General features: G+C 50.9%; 1 protein-coding gene across 1 annotated transcript in view; it reads right to left on the minus strand.

Annotated features, from left to right (window-relative positions):
- Positions 1 to 7,603: 7,603 nt before the first annotated feature.
- LOC140368259 (netrin receptor DCC-like) overlaps positions 7,604 to 20,089 on the minus strand; it is a 124,593-nt gene continuing 112,107 nt past the window's right edge. Inside the window, exons 4-7 of the mRNA XM_072455222.1 lie at positions 13,407 to 13,557; positions 10,520 to 10,656; positions 8,066 to 8,220; positions 7,604 to 7,795 (exon numbers count right to left, since the gene is read on the minus strand). Of these exons, the coding sequence (XP_072311323.1) occupies positions 7,604 to 7,795; positions 8,066 to 8,220; positions 10,520 to 10,656; positions 13,407 to 13,557 (635 nt within the window). The remainder of the gene's footprint in view (positions 7,796 to 8,065; positions 8,221 to 10,519; positions 10,657 to 13,406; positions 13,558 to 20,089) is intronic.

Below are 20,089 nucleotides of genomic sequence, written 5' to 3' on the forward strand. Positions count from 1 at the left end.
CCGAGAGGGTCGAGAGAGGTCAGAGAGGAGTCCGAGAGAGTCAGAGAGAGTCAGAGAGGGTCCGAGAGGGTCCGAGAGAGTCCGAGAGTCCAGAGGGTCCGAGAGAGTCAGAGAGAGTCCGAGAGGGTCCGAGAGGGTCCGAGAGAGTCAGAGAGAGTCCGAGAGGGTCCGAGAGGGTCCGAGAGGGTCCGAGAGAGTCAGAGAGAGTCCGAGAGAGTCAGAGAGGGTCCGAGAGAGTCAGAGAGAGTCCGAGAGAGTCAGAGAGAGTCCGAGAGAGTCAGAGAGAGTCCGAGAGAGTCCGAGAGAGTCCGAGAGGGTCCGAGAGGGTCCGAGAGAGTCAGAGAGAGTCAGAGAGGGTCCGAGAGAGTCAGAGAGAGTCAGAGAGGGTCCGAGAGGGTCCGAGAGGGTCCGAGAGAGTCAGAGAGAGTCAGAGAGGGTCCGAGAGGGTCCGAGAGAGTCAGAGAGAGTCAGAGAGGGTCCGAGAGGGTCCGAGAGGGTCCGAGAGAGTCAGAGAGAGTCAGAGAGGGTCCGAGAGAGTCCGAGAGGGTCCGAGAGGGTCCGAGAGAGTCCGAGAGAGTCAAAGAGGGTCCGAGAGGGTCCGAGAGAGTCAGAGAGAGTCAGAGAGAGTCAGAGAGAGTCAGAGAGAGTCAGAGAGGGTCCGAGAGGGTCCGAGAGAGTCCGAGAGAGTCAGAGAGAGTCAGAGAGAGTCAGAGAGGGTCCGAGAGGGTCCGAGAGGGTCCGAGAGAGTCAGAGAGAGTCAGAGAGGGTCCGAGAGGGTCCGAGAGAGTCCGAGAGAGTCAGAGAGAGTCAGAGAGAGTCCGAGAGAGTCCGAGAGGGTCCGAGAGAGTCCGAGAGGGTCCGAGAGAGTCAGAGAGAGTCCGAGAGGGTCCGAGAGGGTCCGAGAGAGTCCGAGAGAGTCAGAGAGAGTCAGAGAGAGTCCGAGAGGGTCCGAGAGGGTCCGAGAGAGTCCGAGAGAGTCAGAGAGGGTCCGAGAGAGTCAGAGAGAGTCCGAGAGGGTCCGAGAGGGTCCGAGAGGGTCCGAGAGAGTCAGAGAGAGTCCGAGAGAGTCAGAGAGGGTCCGAGAGAGTCAGAGAGAGTCCGAGAGAGTCAGAGAGAGTCCGAGAGAGTCAGAGAGAGTCCGAGAGAGTCCGAGAGAGTCCGAGAGGGTCCGAGAGGGTCCGAGAGAGTCAGAGAGAGTCAGAGAGGGTCCGAGAGAGTCCGAGAGAGTCCGAGAGAGTCAGAGAGGGTCCGAGAGAGTCAGAGAGAGTCAGAGAGGGTCCGAGAGGGTCCGAGAGGGTCCGAGAGAGTCAGAGAGAGTCAGAGAGGGTCCGAGAGGGTCCGAGAGAGTCAGAGAGAGTCAGAGAGGGTCCGAGAGGGTCCGAGAGGGTCCGAGAGAGTCAGAGAGAGTCAGAGAGAGTCAGAGAGAGTCAGAGAGAGTCAGAGAGGGTCCGAGAGGGTCCGAGAGAGTCCGAGAGAGTCAGAGAGAGTCAGAGAGAGTCAGAGAGGGTCAGAGAGGGTCCGAGAGGGTCCGAGAGGGTCCGAGAGAGTCAGAGAGAGTCAGAGAGGGTCCGAGAGGGTCCGAGAGAGTCCGAGAGAGTCAGAGAGAGTCAGAGAGAGTCCGAGAGAGTCCGAGAGGGTCCGAGAGAGTCCGAGAGGGTCCGAGAGAGTCAGAGAGAGTCCGAGAGGGTCCGAGAGGGTCCGAGAGAGTCCGAGAGAGTCAGAGAGAGTCAGAGAGGGTCCGAGAGGGTCCGAGAGGGTCCGAGAGAGTCAGAGAGAGTCAGAGAGAGTCAGAGAGAGTCAGAGAGAGTCAGAGAGGGTCCGAGAGGGTCCGAGAGAGTCCGAGAGAGTCAGAGAGAGTCAGAGAGAGTCAGAGAGGGTCAGAGAGGGTCCGAGAGGGTCCGAGAGAGTCCGAGAGAGTCAGAGAGGGTCCGAGAGGGTCCGAGAGAGTCCGAGAGAGTCAGAGAGGGTCCGAGAGAGTCAGAGAGAGTCCGAGAGGGTCCGAGAGGGTCCGAGAGAGTCAGAGAGAGTCCGAGAGGGTCAGAGAGGGTCCGAGAGAGTCCGAGAGAGTCAGAGAGAGTCCGAGAGGGTCCGAGAGGGTCCGAGAGAGTCCGAGAGAGTCAGAGAGAGTCAGAGAGGGTCCGAGAGGGTCCGAGAGAGTCCGAGAGAGTCAGAGAGAGTCAGAGAGAGTCCGAGAGAGTCAGAGAGAGTCAGAGAGAGTCCGAGAGGTCCGAGAGAGTCCGAGAGAGTCAGAGAGAGTCCGAGAGGGTCGAGAGAGTCAGAGAGAGTCAGAGAGAGTCAGAGAGGAGTCCGAGAGGGTCCGAGAGAGTCCGAGAGAGTCAGAGAGAGTCCGAGAGGGTCCGAGAGGTCGAGAGAGTCCGAGAGAGTCAGAGAGAGTCAGAGAGAGTCCGAGAGGGTCCGAGAGAGTCCGAGAGGTCCGAGAGAGTCAGAGAGAGTCCGAGAGGGTCCGAGAGAGTCCGAGAGAGTCAGAGAGAGTCAGAGAGAGTCCGAGAGGGTCCGAGAGGGTCCGAGAGAGTCCGAGAGAGTCAGAGAGGGTCCGAGAGAGTCAGAGAGAGTCCGAGAGGGTCCGAGAGGGTCCGAGAGAGTCAGAGAGAGTCAGAGAGAGTCCGAGAGGGTCCGAGAGGGTCCGAGAGAGTCCGAGAGAGTCAGAGAGAGTCCGAGAGGGTCCGAGAGGGTCCGAGAGAGTCCGAGAGGGTCCGAGAGGGTCCGAGAGAGTCCGAGAGAGTCCGAGAGAGTCCGAGAGGGTCCGAGAGGGTCCGAGAGAGTCAGGGTCCGAGAGAGTCCGAGAGAGTCCGAGAGAGTCCGAGAGAGTCCGAGAGGGTCCGAGAGGGTCCGAGAGAGTCAGAGAGAGTCAGAGAGAGTCCGAGAGGGTCCGAGAGAGTCCGAGAGGGTCAGAGAGAGTCCGAGAGAGTCCGAGAGAGTCAGAGAGAGTCAGAGAGAGTCCGAGAGGGTCCGAGAGAGTCCGAGAGGGTCCGAGAGAGTCAGAGAGGGTCAGAGAGAGTCCGAGAGAGTCAGAGAGAGTCAGAGAGAGTCAGAGAGAGTCAGAGAGAGTCCGAGAGGGTCCGAGAGAGTCCGAGAGGGTCCGAGAGAGTCAGAGAGAGTCCGAGAGAGTCAGAGAGAGTCCGAGAGGGTCCGACAGAGTCAGAGAGAGTCCGAGAGGGTCCGAGAGGGTCCGAGAGAGTCAGAGAGAGTCCGAGAGAGTCAGAGAGAGTCAGAGAGAGTCCGAGAGGGTCCGAGAGAGTCCGAGAGAGTCAAAGAGGGTCAGAGAGAGTGCGAGAGGGTCCGAGAGGGTCCGAGAGAGTCCGAGAGAGTCCGAGAGAGTCCGAGAGGGTCCGAGAGGGTCCGAGAGAGTCCGAGAGAGTCAGAGAGAGTCCGAGAGGGTCCGAGAGGGTCCGAGAGAGTCAGAGAGAGTCAGAGAGAGTCCGAGAGGGTCCGAGAGAGTCCGAGAGGGTCAGAGAGAGTCCGAGAGAGTCAGAGAGAGTCAGAGAGAGTCAGAGAGAGTCAGAGAGAGTCCGAGAGAGTCCGAGAGGGTCCGAGAGAGTCAGAGAGGGTCAGAGAGAGTCCGAGAGAGTCAGAGAGAGTCAGAGAGAGTCAGAGAGAGTCCGAGAGGGTCCGAGAGAGTCCGAGAGGGTCCGAGAGAGTCCGAGAGAGTACGAGAGAGTCAGAGAGAGTCCGAGAGGGTCCGACAGAGTCAGAGAGAGTCCGAGAGGGTCCGAGAGGGTCCGAGAGAGTCAGAGAGACTCAGAGAGAGTCAGAGATAGTCAGAGAGAGTCAGAGAGGGTCAGAGAGGGTCAGAGAGAGTCAGAGAGAGTCAGAGAGAGTCAGAGATAGTCAGAGAGAGTCAGAGAGAGTCAGAGAGGGTCCGAGAGGGTCCGAGAGGGTCCGAGAGAGTCAGAGAGAGTCAGAGAGGGTCCGAGAGGGTCCGAGAGAGTCCGAGAGAGTCAGAGAGAGTCAGAGAGAGTCCGAGAGAGTCAGAGAGAGTCAGAGAGAGTCCGAGAGGGTCCGAGAGAGTCCGAGAGAGTCAGAGAGAGTCCGAGAGGGTCCGAGAGAGTCAGAGAGAGTCAGAGAGAGTCCGAGAGGGTCCGAGAGGGTCCGAGAGAGTCCGAGAGAGTCAGAGAGAGTCCGAGAGGGTCCGAGAGAGTCCGAGAGAGTCCGAGAGAGTCAGAGAGAGTCAGAGAGAGTCCGAGAGAGTCCGAGAGAGTCAGAGAGAGTCAGAGAGAGTCCGAGAGAGTCCGAGAGAGTCAGAGAGAGTCAGAGAGAGTCCGAGAGGGTCCGAGAGAGTCCGAGAGAGTCAGAGAGGGTCCGAGAGAGTCAGAGAGAGTCCGAGAGGGTCCGAGAGGGTCCGAGAGAGTCAGAGAGAGTCAGAGAGAGTCCGAGAGGGTCCGAGAGGGTCCGAGAGAGTCCGAGAGAGTCAGAGAGAGTCCGAGAGGGTCCGAGAGGGTCCGAGAGGGTCAGAGAGAGTCAGAGAGAGTCCGAGAGGGTCCGAGAGGGTCCGAGAGAGTCCGAGAGAGTCCGAGAGGGTCCGAGAGGGTCCGAGAGAGTCAGGGTCCGAGAGAGTCCGAGAGAGTCCGAGAGAGTCCGAGAGAGTCCGAGAGGGTCCGAGAGGGTCCGAGAGAGTCAGAGAGAGTCAGAGAGGGTCAGAGAGGGTCCGAGAGAGTCCGAGAGGGTCAGAGAGAGTCCGAGAGAGTCCGAGAGAGTCAGAGAGAGTCAGAGAGAGTCCGAGAGGGTCCGAGAGAGTCCGAGAGGGTCCGAGAGAGTCAGAGAGGGTCAGAGAGAGTCCGAGAGAGTCAGAGAGAGTCAGAGAGAGTCAGAGAGAGTCAGAGAGAGTCCGAGAGGGTCCGAGAGAGTCCGAGAGGGTCCGAGAGAGTCAGAGAGAGTCCGAGAGAGTCAGAGAGAGTCCGAGAGGGTCCGACAGAGTCAGAGAGAGTCCGAGAGGGTCCGAGAGGGTCCGAGAGAGTCAGAGAGAGTCAGAGAGAGTCAGAGATAGTCAGAGAGAGTCAGAGAGGGTCCGAGAGGGTCAGAGAGAGTCCGAGAGAGTCAGAGAGAGTCAGAGAGAGTCCGAGAGGGTCCGAGAGAGTCCGAGAGAGTCAGAGAGAGTCAGAGAGAGTCAGAGAGGGTCCGAGAGGGTCCGAGAGAGTCCGAGAGGGTCCGAGAGGGTCCGAGAGAGTCCGAGAGAGTCCGAGAGAGTCAGAGAGAGTCCGAGAGGGTCCGAGAGGGTCAGAGAGAGTCAGAGAGAGTCCGAGAGGGTCCGAGAGAGTCCGAGAGGGTCAGAGAGAGTCCGAGAGAGTCAGAGAGAGTCCGAGAGAGTCAGAGAGAGTCAGAGAGAGTCCGAGAGGGTCCGAGAGAGTCCGAGAGGGTCCGAGAGAGTCAGAGAGGGTCAGAGAGGGTCCGAGAGGGTCCGAGAGAGTCCGAGAGAGTCAGAGAGAGTCCGAGAGGGTCCGAGAGGGTCCGAGAGAGTCAGAGAGAGTCCGAGAGGGTCCGAGAGGGTCCGAGAGAGTCCGAGAGAGTCCGAGAGAGTCAGAGAGAGTCAGAGAGAGTCCGAGAGGGTCCGAGAGGGTCCGAGAGGGTCCGAGAGAGTCATAGAGGGTCCGAGAGGGTCCGAGAGAGTCTGAGAGGGTCCGAGAGGGTCCGAGAGAGTCCGAGAGAGTCAGAGAGAGTCCGAGAGGGTCCGAGAGGATCCGAGAGAGTCAGAGAGAGTCAGAGAGAGTCCGAGAGGGTCCGAGAGGGTCCGAGAGAGTCCGAGAGAGTCAGAGAGGGTCCGAGAGAGTCAGAGAGAGTCCGAGAGGGTCCGAGAGGGTCCGAGAGGGTCCGAGAGAGTCCGAGAGAGTCAGAGAGAGTCCGAGAGGGTCCGAGGGGGTCCGAGAGAGTCAGAGAGAGTCAGAGAGAGTCCGAGAGGGTCCGAGAGAGTCCGAGAGGGTCCGAGAGGGTCCGAGAGAGTCAGAGAGAGTCAAAGAGAGTCCGAGAGGGTCCGAGAGAGTCCGAGAGGGTCCGAGAGGGTCCGAGAGGGTCCGAGAGGGTCCGAGAGAGTCAGAGAGAGTCAGAGAGAGTCCGAGAGGGTCCGAGAGAGTCCGAGAGAGTCCGAGAGGGTCCGAGAGAGTCCGAGAGAGTCAGAGAGGGTCAGAGAGGGTCCGAGAGAGTCCGAGAGAGTCAGAGAGAGTCCGAGAGGGTCCGAGAGGGTCCGAGAGAGTCAGAGAGAGTCAGAGAGAGTCAGAGAGAGTCCGAGAGGGTCCGAGAGAGTCCGAGAGGGTCCGAGAGAGTCAGAGAGGGTCAGAGAGAGTCCGAGAGAGTCAGAGAGAGTCAGAGAGAGTCAGAGAGAGTCAGAGAGAGTCCGAGAGGGTCCGAGAGAGTCCGAGAGGGTCCGAGAGAGTCCGAGAGAGTCCGAGAGAGTCAGAGAGAGTCCGAGAGGGTCCGAGAGGGTCCGAGAGAGTCAGAGAGAGTCAGAGAGAGTCAGAGATAGTCAGAGAGAGTCAGAGAGGGTCCGAGAGGGTCAGAGAGTCCGAGAGGGTCCGAGAGAGTCCGAGAGGGTCCGAGAGGGTCCGAGAGAGTCCGAGAGAGTCCGAGAGGGTCCGAGAGGGTCCGAGAGAGTCAGAGAGAGTCAGAGAGAGTCCGAGAGGGTCCGAGAGAGTCCGAGAGGGTCCGAGAGGGTCCGAGAGAGTCCGAGAGAGTCCGAGAGAGTCAGAGAGAGTCCGAGAGGGTCCGAGAGGGTCAGAGAGAGTCAGAGAGAGTCCGAGAGGGTCCGAGAGAGTCCGAGAGGGTCAGAGAGAGTCCGAGAGAGTCAGAGAGAGTCCGAGAGAGTCAGAGAGAGTCAGAGAGAGTCCGAGAGGGTCCGAGAGAGTCCGAGAGGGTCCGAGAGAGTCAGAGAGGGTCAGAGAGGGTCCGAGAGGGTCCGAGAGAGTCCGAGAGAGTCAGAGAGAGTCCGAGAGGGTCCGAGAGGGTCCGAGAGAGTCAGAGAGAGTCCGAGAGGGTCCGAGAGGGTCCGAGAGAGTCCGAGAGAGTCAGAGAGAGTCAGAGAGAGTCAGAGAGAATCCGAGAGGGTCCGAGAGGGTCCGAGAGGGTCCGAGAGAGTCAGAGAGGGTCCGAGAGGGTCCGAGAGAGTCTGAGAGGGTCCGAGAGGGTCCGAGAGAGTCCGAGAGAGTCAGAGAGAGTCCGAGAGGGTCCGAGAGGGTCCGAGAGAGTCAGAGAGAGTCAGAGAGAGTCCGAGAGGGTCCGAGAGGGTCCGAGAGAGTCCGAGAGAGTCAGAGAGGGTCCGAGAGAGTCAGAGAGAGTCCGAGAGGGTCCGAGAGGGTCCGAGAGGGTCCGAGAGAGTCCGAGAGAGTCAGAGAGAGTCCGAGAGGGTCCGAGGGGGTCCGAGAGAGTCAGAGAGAGTCAGAGAGAGTCCGAGAGGGTCCGAGAGAGTCCGAGAGGGTCCGAGAGGGTCCGAGAGAGTCAGAGAGAGTCAAAGAGAGTCCGAGAGGGTCCGAGAGAGTCCGAGAGGGTCCGAGAGGGTCCGAGAGGGTCCGAGAGGGTCCGAGAGAGTCAGAGAGAGTCAGAGAGAGTCCGAGAGGGTCCGAGAGAGTCAGAGAGAGTCCGAGAGGGTCCGAGAGAGTCAGAGAGAGTCAGAGAGAGTCCGAGAGGGTCCGAGAGAGTCCGAGAGAGTAACAGGGGGGTGGGGCTTACCTGGCTCCCTGACGAGCAGCTGGGCCGTTGCCATGGCGATGCCGACAGCGTTCTCTGCCACACACTGATAAAAACCCTCATCGGACTTGACCAGACCCAGAACCTGCAGCGTGGACCCGTCCTGCAGAGGAGACCGGGTTAGAACCAGGACTAAACCAGGACTAAACCAGGACTAAACCAGGACTAAACCAGGACTAAAACAGGACTAAAACAGGACTAAAGCAGGACTAAACCAGGACTAAACCAGGCCTAAAATAGGACTAAACCAGGACTAAACCAGGACTAAACCAGGACTAAACCAGGACTAAACCAGGACTAAACCAGGACTAAACCAGGTCTAAACCAGGCCTAAAACAGGACTAAACCAGGACTAACACGCTCTGGATCATACCACGATCTGGAAGTAGTCCGAGGGGATGACCTCCTCTCCGTTCTTCACCCAGCGGACTGTAGGGGGCGGATTCCCAGTCACAGCACACTCCAGCTCTACGTCTGTGGACTCCAGAGCGGCCGAGCTCGAGGGGAAGCTGAGGAACTGAGGAGGAACTGAGACAGACAAGAAGTTCAGAGAGAAACTGAAGAGGAACTGAGGAGGAACTGAGGAGGAACTGAGGAGGAACTGAGACAGACAAGAAGTTCAGAGAGAAACTGAGGAGGAACTGAGGAGGAACTGAGGAGGAACTGAGGAGGAACTGAGACAGAGGAGAAGTTCATGGCTGCTGCTTCAGTCCTGGTCATTCAGATGTTAATCAGGTAGTCATCAGTGATGAGGGAGCGACAGACGTCCCACAACAGGACTGTGAGACACAACAGGACTGTGAGACAGACGTCCCACAACAGGACTGTGAGACAACAGGACTGTGAGACAGACGTCCCACAACAGGACTGTGAGACAGACGTCCCACAACAGGACTGTGAGACAACAGGACTGTGAGACAGACGTCCCACAACAGGACTGTGAGACAGACGTCCCACAACAGGACTGTGAGACAGACGTCCCACAACAGGACTGTGAGGACCCGTTACAGGGCAACTAAGCGAAGCGGCCGATATGAAGAGGCTCTGCTTGGTGGGCGGGGCTTACTCAGCATCTGAGTTCAGGTCCACAGATTGAGAATGACTCTGGATGAAACAGACCCTGCTGGACGTGAGAGGAATTACACCAAACACTAGTATGACACGACTGGAGCTTCTGCTCTTAATGTGGAGCTGGTGCCCAGGCTCCAGAGGTCAGAGGTCAGAGGAGGGCTTTTTCTATAACAATATGTTTTAAATCTGTCCCAGATTTAAGCAGCTTAAATCAGACCTAAATCCTCTGGCTCTGATCCAAACCAGACGAAAAGACTCTCAACGCCAGAAATGTGAACCAGGACTAAACCAGGACTAAACCAGGACTAAACCAGGACTAAACCAGGACTAAACCAGGACTAAACCAGGACTAAACCAGGACTAAACCAGGACTAAACCAGGTCTAAACCAGGACTGAACCAGGACTAAACCAGGACTAAACCAGGTCTAAACCAGGACTAAACCAGGTCTAAACCAGGACTAAACCAGGACTAAACCAGGTCTAAACCAGGACTAAACCAGGACTGAACCAGGACTAAACCAGGACTAAACCAGGTCTAAACCAGGTCTAAACCAGGACTAAACCAGGACTAAACCAGGACTAAACCAGGACTAAACCAGGACTAAACCAGGTCTAAACCAGGACTAAACCAGGACTAAACCAGGACTAAACCAGGACTAAACCAGGTCTAAACCAGGACTGAACCAGGACTAAACCAGGACTAAACCAGGTCTAAACCAGGACTAAACCAGGTCTAAACCAGGACTAAACCAGGACTGAACCAGGACTAAACCAGGACTAAACCAGGTCTAAACCAGGACTAAACCAGGTCTAAACCAGGACTAAACCAGGTCTAAACCAGGACTTAACCAGGACTAAACCAGGACTAAACCAGGTCTAAACCAGGACTAAACCAGGTCTAAACCAGGACTAAACCAGGTCTAAACCAGGAATAAACCAGGACTAAACCAGGTCTAAACCAGGACTAAACCAGGTCTAAACCAGGACTAAACCAGGACTAAACCAGGACTAAACCAGGTCTAAACCAGGACTAAACCAGGACTAAACCAGGTCTAAACCAGGTCTAAACCAGGACTAAACCAGGACTAAACCAGGACTAAACCAGGACTAAACCAGGTCTAAACCAGGTCTAAGCCAGGACTAAACCAGGACTAAACCAGGAATAAACCAGGACTAAACCAGGACTAAACCAGGTCTAAACCAGGAATAAACCAGGACTAAACCAGGTCTAAACCAGGACTAAACCAGGACTAAACCAGGTCTAAACCAGGACTAAACCAGGACTAAACCAGGACTAAACCAGGTCTAAACCAGGACTAAACCAGGTCTAAACCAGGACTAAACCAGGACTAAACCAGGAATAAACCAGGACTAAACCAGGTCTAAACCAGGACTAAACCAGGACTAAACCAGGACTAAACCAGGACTAAACCAGGTCTAAACCAGGACTAAACCAGGACTAAACCAGGTCTAAACCAGGACTAAACCAGGACTAAACCAGGACTAAAGCAGGACTAAACCAGGACTAAACCAGGACTAAACCAGGTCTAAACCAGGACTAAACCAGGTCTAAACTAGGACTAAACCAGGACTAAACCAGGTCTAAACCAGGTCTAAGCCAGGACTAAACCAGGACTAAACCAGGAATAAACCAGGACTAAACCAGGTCTAAACCAGGAATAAACCAGGACTAAACCAGGTCTAAACCAGGACTAAACCAGGACTAACCCATGGTTTAGGTCCTGATGTTCTTACCTAACACCTCGAGTCGTCCCGTGGAGCTGATGTTCTGCAGTTTGTTGGAGGCGGTGCAGACGTACGTTCCTGAGTCGTCCACAGTGACACTGCTGATGACCAGACTGGACCCGCCCAACAGCCAGTACTTCTTATTCCTGTGAAAACACCAGATCTTTATTTCACCATCGTGACGACAGAAGGTTCAGAGGAGGAACACTGCTTCATTCATCTTTAACATCAGAGGAACATCAGAGGAACATGAGAGGAACATGAGAGGAACATCAGAGGAACATCAGAGGAACATCAGAGGAACATCAGAGGAACATCAGAGGAACATGAGAGGAACATCAGAGGAACATCAGAGGAACATCAGAGGAACATCAGAGGAACATCAGAGGAACATCAGAGGAACATGAGAGGAACATGAGAGGAACATCAGAGGAACATCAGAGGAACATCAGAGGAACATCAGAGGAACATCAGAGGAACATCAGAGGAACATCAGAGGAACATCAGAGGAACATCAGAGGAACATGAGAGGAACATCAGAGGAACATCAGAGGAACATCAGAGGAACATGAGAGGAACATGAGAGGAACATCAGAGGAACATCAGAGGAACATCAGAGGAACATCAGAGGAACATCAGAGGAACATGAGAGGAACATCAGAGGAACATCAGAGGAACATCAGAGGAACATCAGAGGAACATCAGAGGAACATCAGAGGAACATGAGAGGAACATGAGAGGAACATCAGAGGAACATCAGAGGAACATCAGAGGAACATCAGAGGAACATCAGAGGAACATCAGAGGAACATCAGAGGAACATCAGAGGAACATCAGAGGAACATGAGAGGAACATCAGAGGAACATCAGAGGAACTTCAGAGGAACATGAGAGGAACATCAGAGGAACATCAGAGGAACGTGAGAGGAACATGAGAGGAACATGAGAGGAACATCAGAGGAACATGAGAGGAACATCAGAGGAACATCAGAGGAACGTTAGAGGAACATGAGAGGAACATCAGAGGAACATGAGAGGAACATGAGAGGAACATCAGAGGAACATCAGAGGAACATCAGAGGAACATCAGAGGAACGTGAGAGGAACGTGAGAGGAACATCAGAGGAACATCAGAGGAACATGAGAGGAACATGAGAGGAACATGAGAGGAACATCAGAGGAACATCAGAGGAACATGAGAGGAACATCAGAGGAACGTGAGAGGAACATGAGAGGAACATCAGAGGAACATCAGAGGAACATCAGAGGAACATGAGAGGAACATCAGAGGAACGTGAGAGGAACATGAGAGGAACATCAGAGGAACATGAGAGGAACATGAGAGGAACATGAGAGGAACATCAGAGGAACATCAGAGGAACGTGAGAGGAACATGAGAGGAACATCAGAGGAACATGAGAGGAACATGAGAGGAACATCAGAGGAACATCAGAGGAACATCAGAGGAACATCAGAGGAACATCAGAGGAACATGAGAGGAACATCAGAGGAACATCAGAGGAACATGAGAGGAACATCAGAGGAACATCAGAGGAACATCAGAGGAACATGAGAGGAACATCAGAGGAACGTGAGAGGAACATGAGAGGAACATCAGAGGAACATGAGAGGAACATGAGAGGAACATGAGAGGAACATCAGAGGAACATCAGAGGAACGTGAGAGGAACATGAGAGGAACATCAGAGGAACATGAGAGGAACGTGAGAGGAACATGAGAGGAACATGAGAGGAACATCAGAGGAACATGAGAGGAACATCAGAGGAACATGAGAGGAACATCAGAGGAACATCAGAGGAACATCAGAGGAACATCAGAGGAACATGAGAGGAACATCAGAGGAACATCAGAGGAACATCAGAGGAACATCAGAGGAACATCAGAGGAACATCAGAGGAACATCAGAGGAACTTCAGAGGAACATGAGAGGAACATCAGAGGAACATCAGAGGAACATCAGAGGAACATCAGAGGAACATGAGAGGAACATCAGAGGAACATCAGAGGAACGTGAGAGGAACATGAGAGGAACATGAGAGGAACATCAGAGGAACATGAGAGGAACATCAGAGGAACATCAGAGGAACGTGAGAGGAACATGAGAGGAACATCAGAGGAACATGAGAGGAACATGAGAGGAACATCAGAGGAACATCAGAGGAACATCAGAGGAACATCAGAGGAACATCAGAGGAACGTGAGAGGAACGTGAGAGGAACATCAGAGGAACATCAGAGGAACATGAGAGGAACATGAGAGGAACATCAGAGGAACGTGAGAGGAACATGAGAGGAACATCAGAGGAACGTGAGAGGAACATGAGAGGAACATGAGAGGAACATCAGAGGAACATCAGAGGAACATCAGAGGAACATCAGAGGAACATGAGAGGAACATCAGAGGAACATGAGAGGAACATGAGAGGAACATGAGAGGAACATGAGAGGAACATCAGAGGAACATCAGAGGAACGTGAGAGGAACATGAGAGGAACATGAGAGGAACATGAGAGGAACATCAGAGGAACATCAGAGGAACATCAGAGGAACATCAGAGGAACGTGAGAGGAACATCAGAGGAACATCAGAGGAACGTGAGAGGAACATGAGAGGAACATCAGAGGAACATCAGAGGAACATCAGAGGAACATCAGAGGAACGTGAGAGGAACATCAGAGGAACATCAGAGGAACATGAGAGGAACATCAGAGGAACATCAGAGGAACATCAGAGGAACATGAGAGGAACATGAGAGGAACATCAGAGGAACATGAGAGGAACATGAGAGGAACACGTGTGTCACATGGATGAGCCGTTTATGGAAACGTGTGGAGGACGTGTTTAGGAGTGAGGAACGGAAGGAGCAGAGTTTGTACCAGGTCTGAAGGATCTCGTCTCCTCTTCTCCACGTGACGCTCGGCGAGGGAAAACCTGAGGCGGAACATTCCAGCACAGCATCTGTTCCCAGAGGAGCGTTTACAGAGGACGGACGCAGCAGGAAGGACAGACTGCGCGGGACTCCAGGCTCTGAGCGGGGAAACACAAGAACAAAGCCTCATCAAGGGAACTCAGAACTCAGAACAGAAATGAATGTCCCTAAAATAAAATAAATGTTCTGCTAAAGTCTCCTCAGAGTGTGAAGTCTGAGATCTACGAATCAAGATGAAACATTTACACTATAATAAGAACAATAGTAATTAAAGCCGCAAGCGGCAATGATCGTCCCTCGCCACGCCGCAAGAGGAGGGGGCGTGGCTAACGCGCCCCAATGGTCCTTTTATTACATCTACTGCTGAATCTGTGACGCTGTCACATCTTCTCCCCTTTGTTTTACATCAAAAAACAATTTTATTCTGAATTCTCAGCAGAATGAAGCCGCACAGACACGTGACTCTTACAATAAAAATGTGAATAACCTTTACCCCTGAACATGAGTCTCACCACATTTCATCAGGTTCATATGTCTAACGCCCTGAGGGGGAGGAGTCAACGCCCTGAGGGGGTGGAGTCAACGCCCTGAGGGGGAGGAGTCAACGCCCTGAGGGGGAGGAGTCAACGCCCTGAGGGGGAGGAGTCAACGCTCTGAGGGGGAGGAGTCAACGCCCTGAGGGGGAGGAGTCAACGCTCTGAGGGGGAGGAGTCAACGCCCTGAGGGGGAGGAGTCAACGCCCTGAGGGGGAGGAGTCAACGCCCTGAGGGGGAGGAGTTTGTGAAAGTCTAAAGTGTAAACATGTTCTGGCGATTTCCCCATTGGAATAACATGGGAGGTTTTGGTCATCGCTACGGCAACGATATAACAATTATGACATGAGTCATTGACTTTTTGATGGGGCCAAAATTGAGTTTTGTGTCAAATTTCGTAAAATTTTGCAAAACTAAATATTTAACCTCCATATAAACTCTGTAGGGGGCGCTGTGGCGCCAAATGAATTTATTTCACTTCAAGTAGGTTTAGGGCAAAGAGTTTAACAACTGATTCTAATTTGACGCAATTTGGACTTTATCTGCGCAAACGGCAGAAATGTTAAATTTGGGAGATTTATGAAATTCTAGCTACAGTTTGTGGCTTCGCCCAAACCCACAGAAACTGTGACAGGGTCAAAGTCATTTGAATAACTTTTGATGTCCCACTTCTCAGCACCATTTTCACACAATTTCAGCTTTTTAGAGCCAACGCCCTGAGAGGAGTTCATAAAAGTACCACGTCTGGAAAAACTCCCGAGTCATGTTTAGCCATTTTTGAAGCAATATGGCCGACATTTGGTTGGGCGGACGGCGTTGCCGTAATAATATTTTTTACTTCTCTTGTCGCCATCTACCTCTGCGCCAAATTTCATGATTCTACCATCAGATTTTTTTGGGTCATTTCCCATCTCTCAATGCATTTTTGGTACATTTGGGGGCGCTGACGCGCACATTCTTTTATTTTAGAAAAGGGAAATAGCCAGAATGTAGAGAGGCACGATTTTTAGAGGTGTGAACATTTGTGTGACTTTTCGTCAATGTCACTGGGTGAAAAATAGGGGGCGTGTCCCGAGAAGAAGAAGAAGAATATTCTGATGAGAAAACAATGTTTCACATTTTTCAAATATCATAAACTATACATTTTCGGAAAGCGCTCGTGCTTTCCTCCCTCATGGTGTGGGTCCCTGGTCACTGACGGGTACTTTCATTCATTTTGAGTGGGCTCCGCCCACTTTGTGTTTTTGGCCCTCTAAACAGTAATAATGTTACATTTTTGGATCACATGTTTATATCAACTGAACATAAAGAGATGGAACGTGTTTGTGAGACACTTAGTGTAAACCAGAGCTTTATGTGGAGATGACGACCGCGAAGCTGCTGTTGTCAACAGCCCATTCACTAATTGTTGACTATTTCTGTCATAGCAGGAGTAAGTATGCATGATCCATGCCTTCGGCATGGGCTAGTTCACTGTACTTGCCAGGGGCGACGGGGCACCAAACATTCACGTGTCCTTCACGTGTCCTTCATGTTTCTTTCATGTTTCCTTCATGTTTCCTTCATGTTTCCTTCATGTTTCCTTCATGTGACCTTCATGTGTCCTTCATGTGTCCTTCATGTCTCCTTCATGTCTCCTTCATGTTTCCTTCATGTTTCCTTCATTTGTCCTTCATGTTTCCTTCATGTTTCCTTCATGTTTCCTTCATGTTTCCTTCATTTGTCCTTCATGTTTCCTTCATGTTTCCTTCATGTTTCCTTCATTTGTCCTTCATGTTTCCTTCATGTTTCCTTCATGTGTTCTTCATGTGTCCTTCATGTTTCCTTCATGTTTCCTTCATGTTTCTTTCATGTGTCCTTCATGTGTCCTTCATGTCTCCTTCATGTTTCCTTCATTTGTCCTTCATGTTTCCTTCATGTTTCCTTCATTTGTCCTTCATGTTTCCTTCATGTTTCTTTCATGTGTCCTTCATGTGTCCTTCATGTCTCCTTCATGTGTCCTTCACGTGTCCTTCATGTGTCCTTCACGTGTCCTTCACGTGTCCTTCATGTCTTCTTCATATGTCCTTCATATGTCCTTCATGTTTCCTTCATGTTTCTTTCATGTTTCCTTCATGTTTCCTTCATGTGTCCTTCATGTGTCCTTCATGTGTCCTTCATGTTTCCTTCATGTTTCCTTCATGTGTCCTTCATGTGTCCTTCATGTATCCTTCATGTATCCTTCATGTTTCCTTCATGTGTCCTTCATGTCTCCTTCATGTTTCCTTCATTTGTCCTTCATTTGTCCTTCATGTTTCCTTCATGTTTCCTTCATGTTTCCTTCATGTTTCCTTCATGTATCCTTCATGTTTCCTTCATGTGTCCTTCATGTGTCCTTCATGTATCCTTCATGTATCCTTCATGTTTCCTTCATGTGTCCTTCATGTCTCCTTCATGTTTCCTTCATTTGTCCTTCATTTGTCCTTCATGTTTCCTTCATGTTTCCTTCATGTTTCCTTCATGTTTCCTTCATTTGTCCTTCATGTTTCCTTCATGTTTCCTTCATGTTTCCTTCATTTGTCCTTCATGTTTCCTTCATGTTTCCTTCATTTGTCCTTCATTTGTCCTTCATGTTTCCTTCATGTTTCCTTCATGTTTCCTTCATTTGTCCTTCATGTTTCCTTCATGTTTCCTTCATTTGTCCTTCATTTTTCCTTCATGTTCCCTTCATGTGTCCTTCAAGTATCCTTCATGTTTCCTTCATGTCTCCTTCATGTGTCCTTCATGTTTCCTTCATGTGTCCTTCATGTGTCCTTCATGTTTCCTTCATGTTTCCTTCATGTTTCTTTCATGTGTCCTTCATGTGTCCTTCATGTCTCCTTCATGTTTCCTTCATGTTTCCTTCATGTTTCTTTCATGTGTCCTTCATGTGTCCTTCATGTCTCCTTCATATGTCCTTCATGTGTCCTTCATGTCTCCTTCATATGTCCTTCATGTGTCCTTCATGTCTCCTTCATATGTCCTTCATGTCTCCTTCATGTGTTCTCTGGCTCTGCTGTGTGGGATCATGATGCAGGTCACACGCTGTTTACTGCCATAAAGTGTGGGCTTTACAGCAGTAAAATGTCCTGATCCGTCCACGTGTTATACGGAGGTGAGAGACTAATAATAAGCTTGAAATGTATAGATCAAACTAATAAGAGTAAAATGTAGATCTGACACTGGACATTTTGATCGAGTCTGAAACCACGTGATCAGATCGGGACATCCCTAGTAATAACACTTTCCATAGCAACACACTGTTTATGACAACACACTGTGCCCCGGGCGCAGAGCAGCAGTTTAAGATGCTCCTCTGTCGCTGAACTCCTGCCCTCTCTGTCACATGTGAAGTGTTCAGATTCAAGACAGATAGAGACTGTGTGTGTCCCTCGTGTCCCTCGTGTCCCTCGTACAAATAATGCCAAAAAGTCACATCTCAGAAAAACTATTTCAGGCGTCAGACCAAATAACTTAAGGAAAATAACAATCACAAATGACACAAATATACAAATGAATAAACACGTAAAATGTGGACTGCTAAACATTAGAGCAATTTCCTCCAAATCGCTCTTAGTTCATGAATTAATTAGTGACTATAACATAGATCTTCAGCTCCAACTGAAACGTGGCTTCAACAAGACGACTACGTCAGACTAAATGAGTCCACCCCACCCACCCATGTTAACCCCACCCACCCATGTTAACCCCACCCACCCATGTTAACCCCACCCACCCATGTTAACCCCACCCACCCATGTTAACCCCACCCACCCATGTTAACCCCACCCACCCATGTTAACCCCACCCATGTTAACCCCACCCATGTTAACCCTGCCCACCCATGTTAACCCCACCCACCCATGTTAACCCCACCCACCCATGTTAACTTTCAGACTGCCAGGAGCACAGGCCGAGGTGGTGGTGTGGCAGTGATCTCACACTCAAGCGACTCATGAGCCCTAAAACTAACAATGCATTTCACTCATTTAAAGCCTCATGTGTCAATCACATGTCCAAATATGAAAAACCAAAAGGAGTTTTGTTCATAGTTATCTACCGACCTCCTGGTCCCTATTCAGAGTTTTTAACAGAGTTTTCTGACTTTATATCAAACTTAGTGTTAGCCTGGGATAAAATAGTTATAGTTGGAGACTTTAATATCCACGTGAACATGAGTGATGACTCTCTCAGTAATGCCTTCAGCGCCTTGTTAGACAGCATTGGTTTCACTCAGAATGTAAATAAAGCGACTCACACTCACAAGAACACTCTGGATCTTGTCCTAACGTATGGAACAGAGATTAGTGACCTCATTGTCCTCCCTCAAAACCCTATATTGTCAGATCATTTCATAATTACCTTTCAGTTTATTCTTAAAGATCATCCAGTCCCACAAAATAAAGTTATAATGAAAAGGACAATATCTGAAAAAATCTATCTCAAAGTTCAAGGAAATAATAGAGCCAATATTCAGTGCCATGTCATGTGATCATGTCATGTGATCCTGTCATGTGATCCTGTCATGTGATCGTGTCATGTGATCGTGTCATGTGTTCATGTGATCGTGTCATGTGATCATGTCATGTGATCCTGTCATGTGATCGTGTCATGTGTTCATGTGATCATGTCATGTGATCCTGTCATGTGATCGTGTCATGTGATTGTGTCATGTGATCGTGTCATGTGATCCTGTCATGTGATCGTGTCATGTGATCCTGTCATGTGATTGTGTCATGTGATCCTGTCATGTGATCGTGTCATGTGATTGTGTCATGTGATCACGTCATGTGATCACGTCATGTGATCACGTCATGTGATCACGTCATGTGATCACGTCATGTGATCACATCATGTGATCATGTCATATGATCATGTCATGTGATCACGTCATGTGATCACATCATGTGATCATGTCATATGATCATGTCATGTGATCACGTCATGTGATCACGTCATGTGATCACGTCATGTGATCACGTCATGTGATCACGTCATGTGATCATGTGATCATGTCATGTGATCATGTGATCATGTCATGTGATCCTGCTGAGAACAGTTTTAGTCCCAGTTTAAGTGATCAATTTGTCGACTTGACCATGAATTCTCTGAAGTCTGCTCTTGATGTTGCAGCTCCGTTAAAACAGAAGGTCATTAGGTCAAAGCGCCTCCTCCTGGTACAACCAAGAACTGCGTTCACATAAACAAAGAGTTAGAAAGTTAGAGGGATTATTTTGTCGCTCACACAGAAGAATCCCTAAAAGCAGGAAAAGTTGCTCCTGTCCTGTCAGCAGCTCTGTGTGAGGCCAGAACCAGAGACTATTCACTTCTAATAGAAGTCAACAAAAGTAACACTAAATTCCTTTTCAGCGCTGTAGCTAGGCTAACAAACTGTCACAGCAGTAGAGCCCTCACTCCCAGCTACACTTAGCTCTGATGATTTCCTCCTATTTTTTAATAATAAAATAAAAACAATCAGAGATAAATTAGATGAAATTACTCCCTCTATTTGCCCTGAACGAGCCCAAGCTGTAAATCTAACGTCCCAGATAAATCCAGTTGTAAACTTAGAAAGGTTCACAGCTGTTGATCAAGAGAGAGAACTTCAGCCCTTATGTCCTCTAAAAGCTCCACTTGTGTCCTAGACCCCATTCCAAGCTCCTCAAAGACATTCTCCCCCTAATTATAGACTCTATTCTTAATATAATAAATACTTCAGTAGAAAGTGTTTATGTTCCACGTCCTTCAAACATGACGTCATTAAACCTCTTCTGAAAAAGACTCATCTAGATCCCGACCTATTGTTAAACTACAGACCTATTTATAACCCACCACAGCAGGGTTCAGAGCCCACCACAGCAGGGTTCAGAGCCCACCACAGCAGGGTTCAGAGCCCACCACAGCAGGGTCCAGAGCCCACCACAGCAGGGTTCAGAGCCCACCACAGCAGGGTTCAGAGCCCACCACAGCAGGGTTCAGAGCCCACCACAGCAGGGTTCAGAGCTCACCACAGCAGGGTCCAGAGCCCACCACAGCAGGGTTCAGAGCCCACCACAGCAGGGTTCAGAGCCCACCACAG

This window comes from Eucyclogobius newberryi, unplaced genomic scaffold, assembly GCF_026437365.1.
Source record: "Eucyclogobius newberryi isolate DKJ021-1_F unplaced genomic scaffold, fEucNew1.0.hap1 SCAF_2, whole genome shotgun sequence".
Taxonomy (NCBI): domain Eukaryota; kingdom Metazoa; phylum Chordata; class Actinopteri; order Gobiiformes; family Gobiidae; genus Eucyclogobius; species Eucyclogobius newberryi.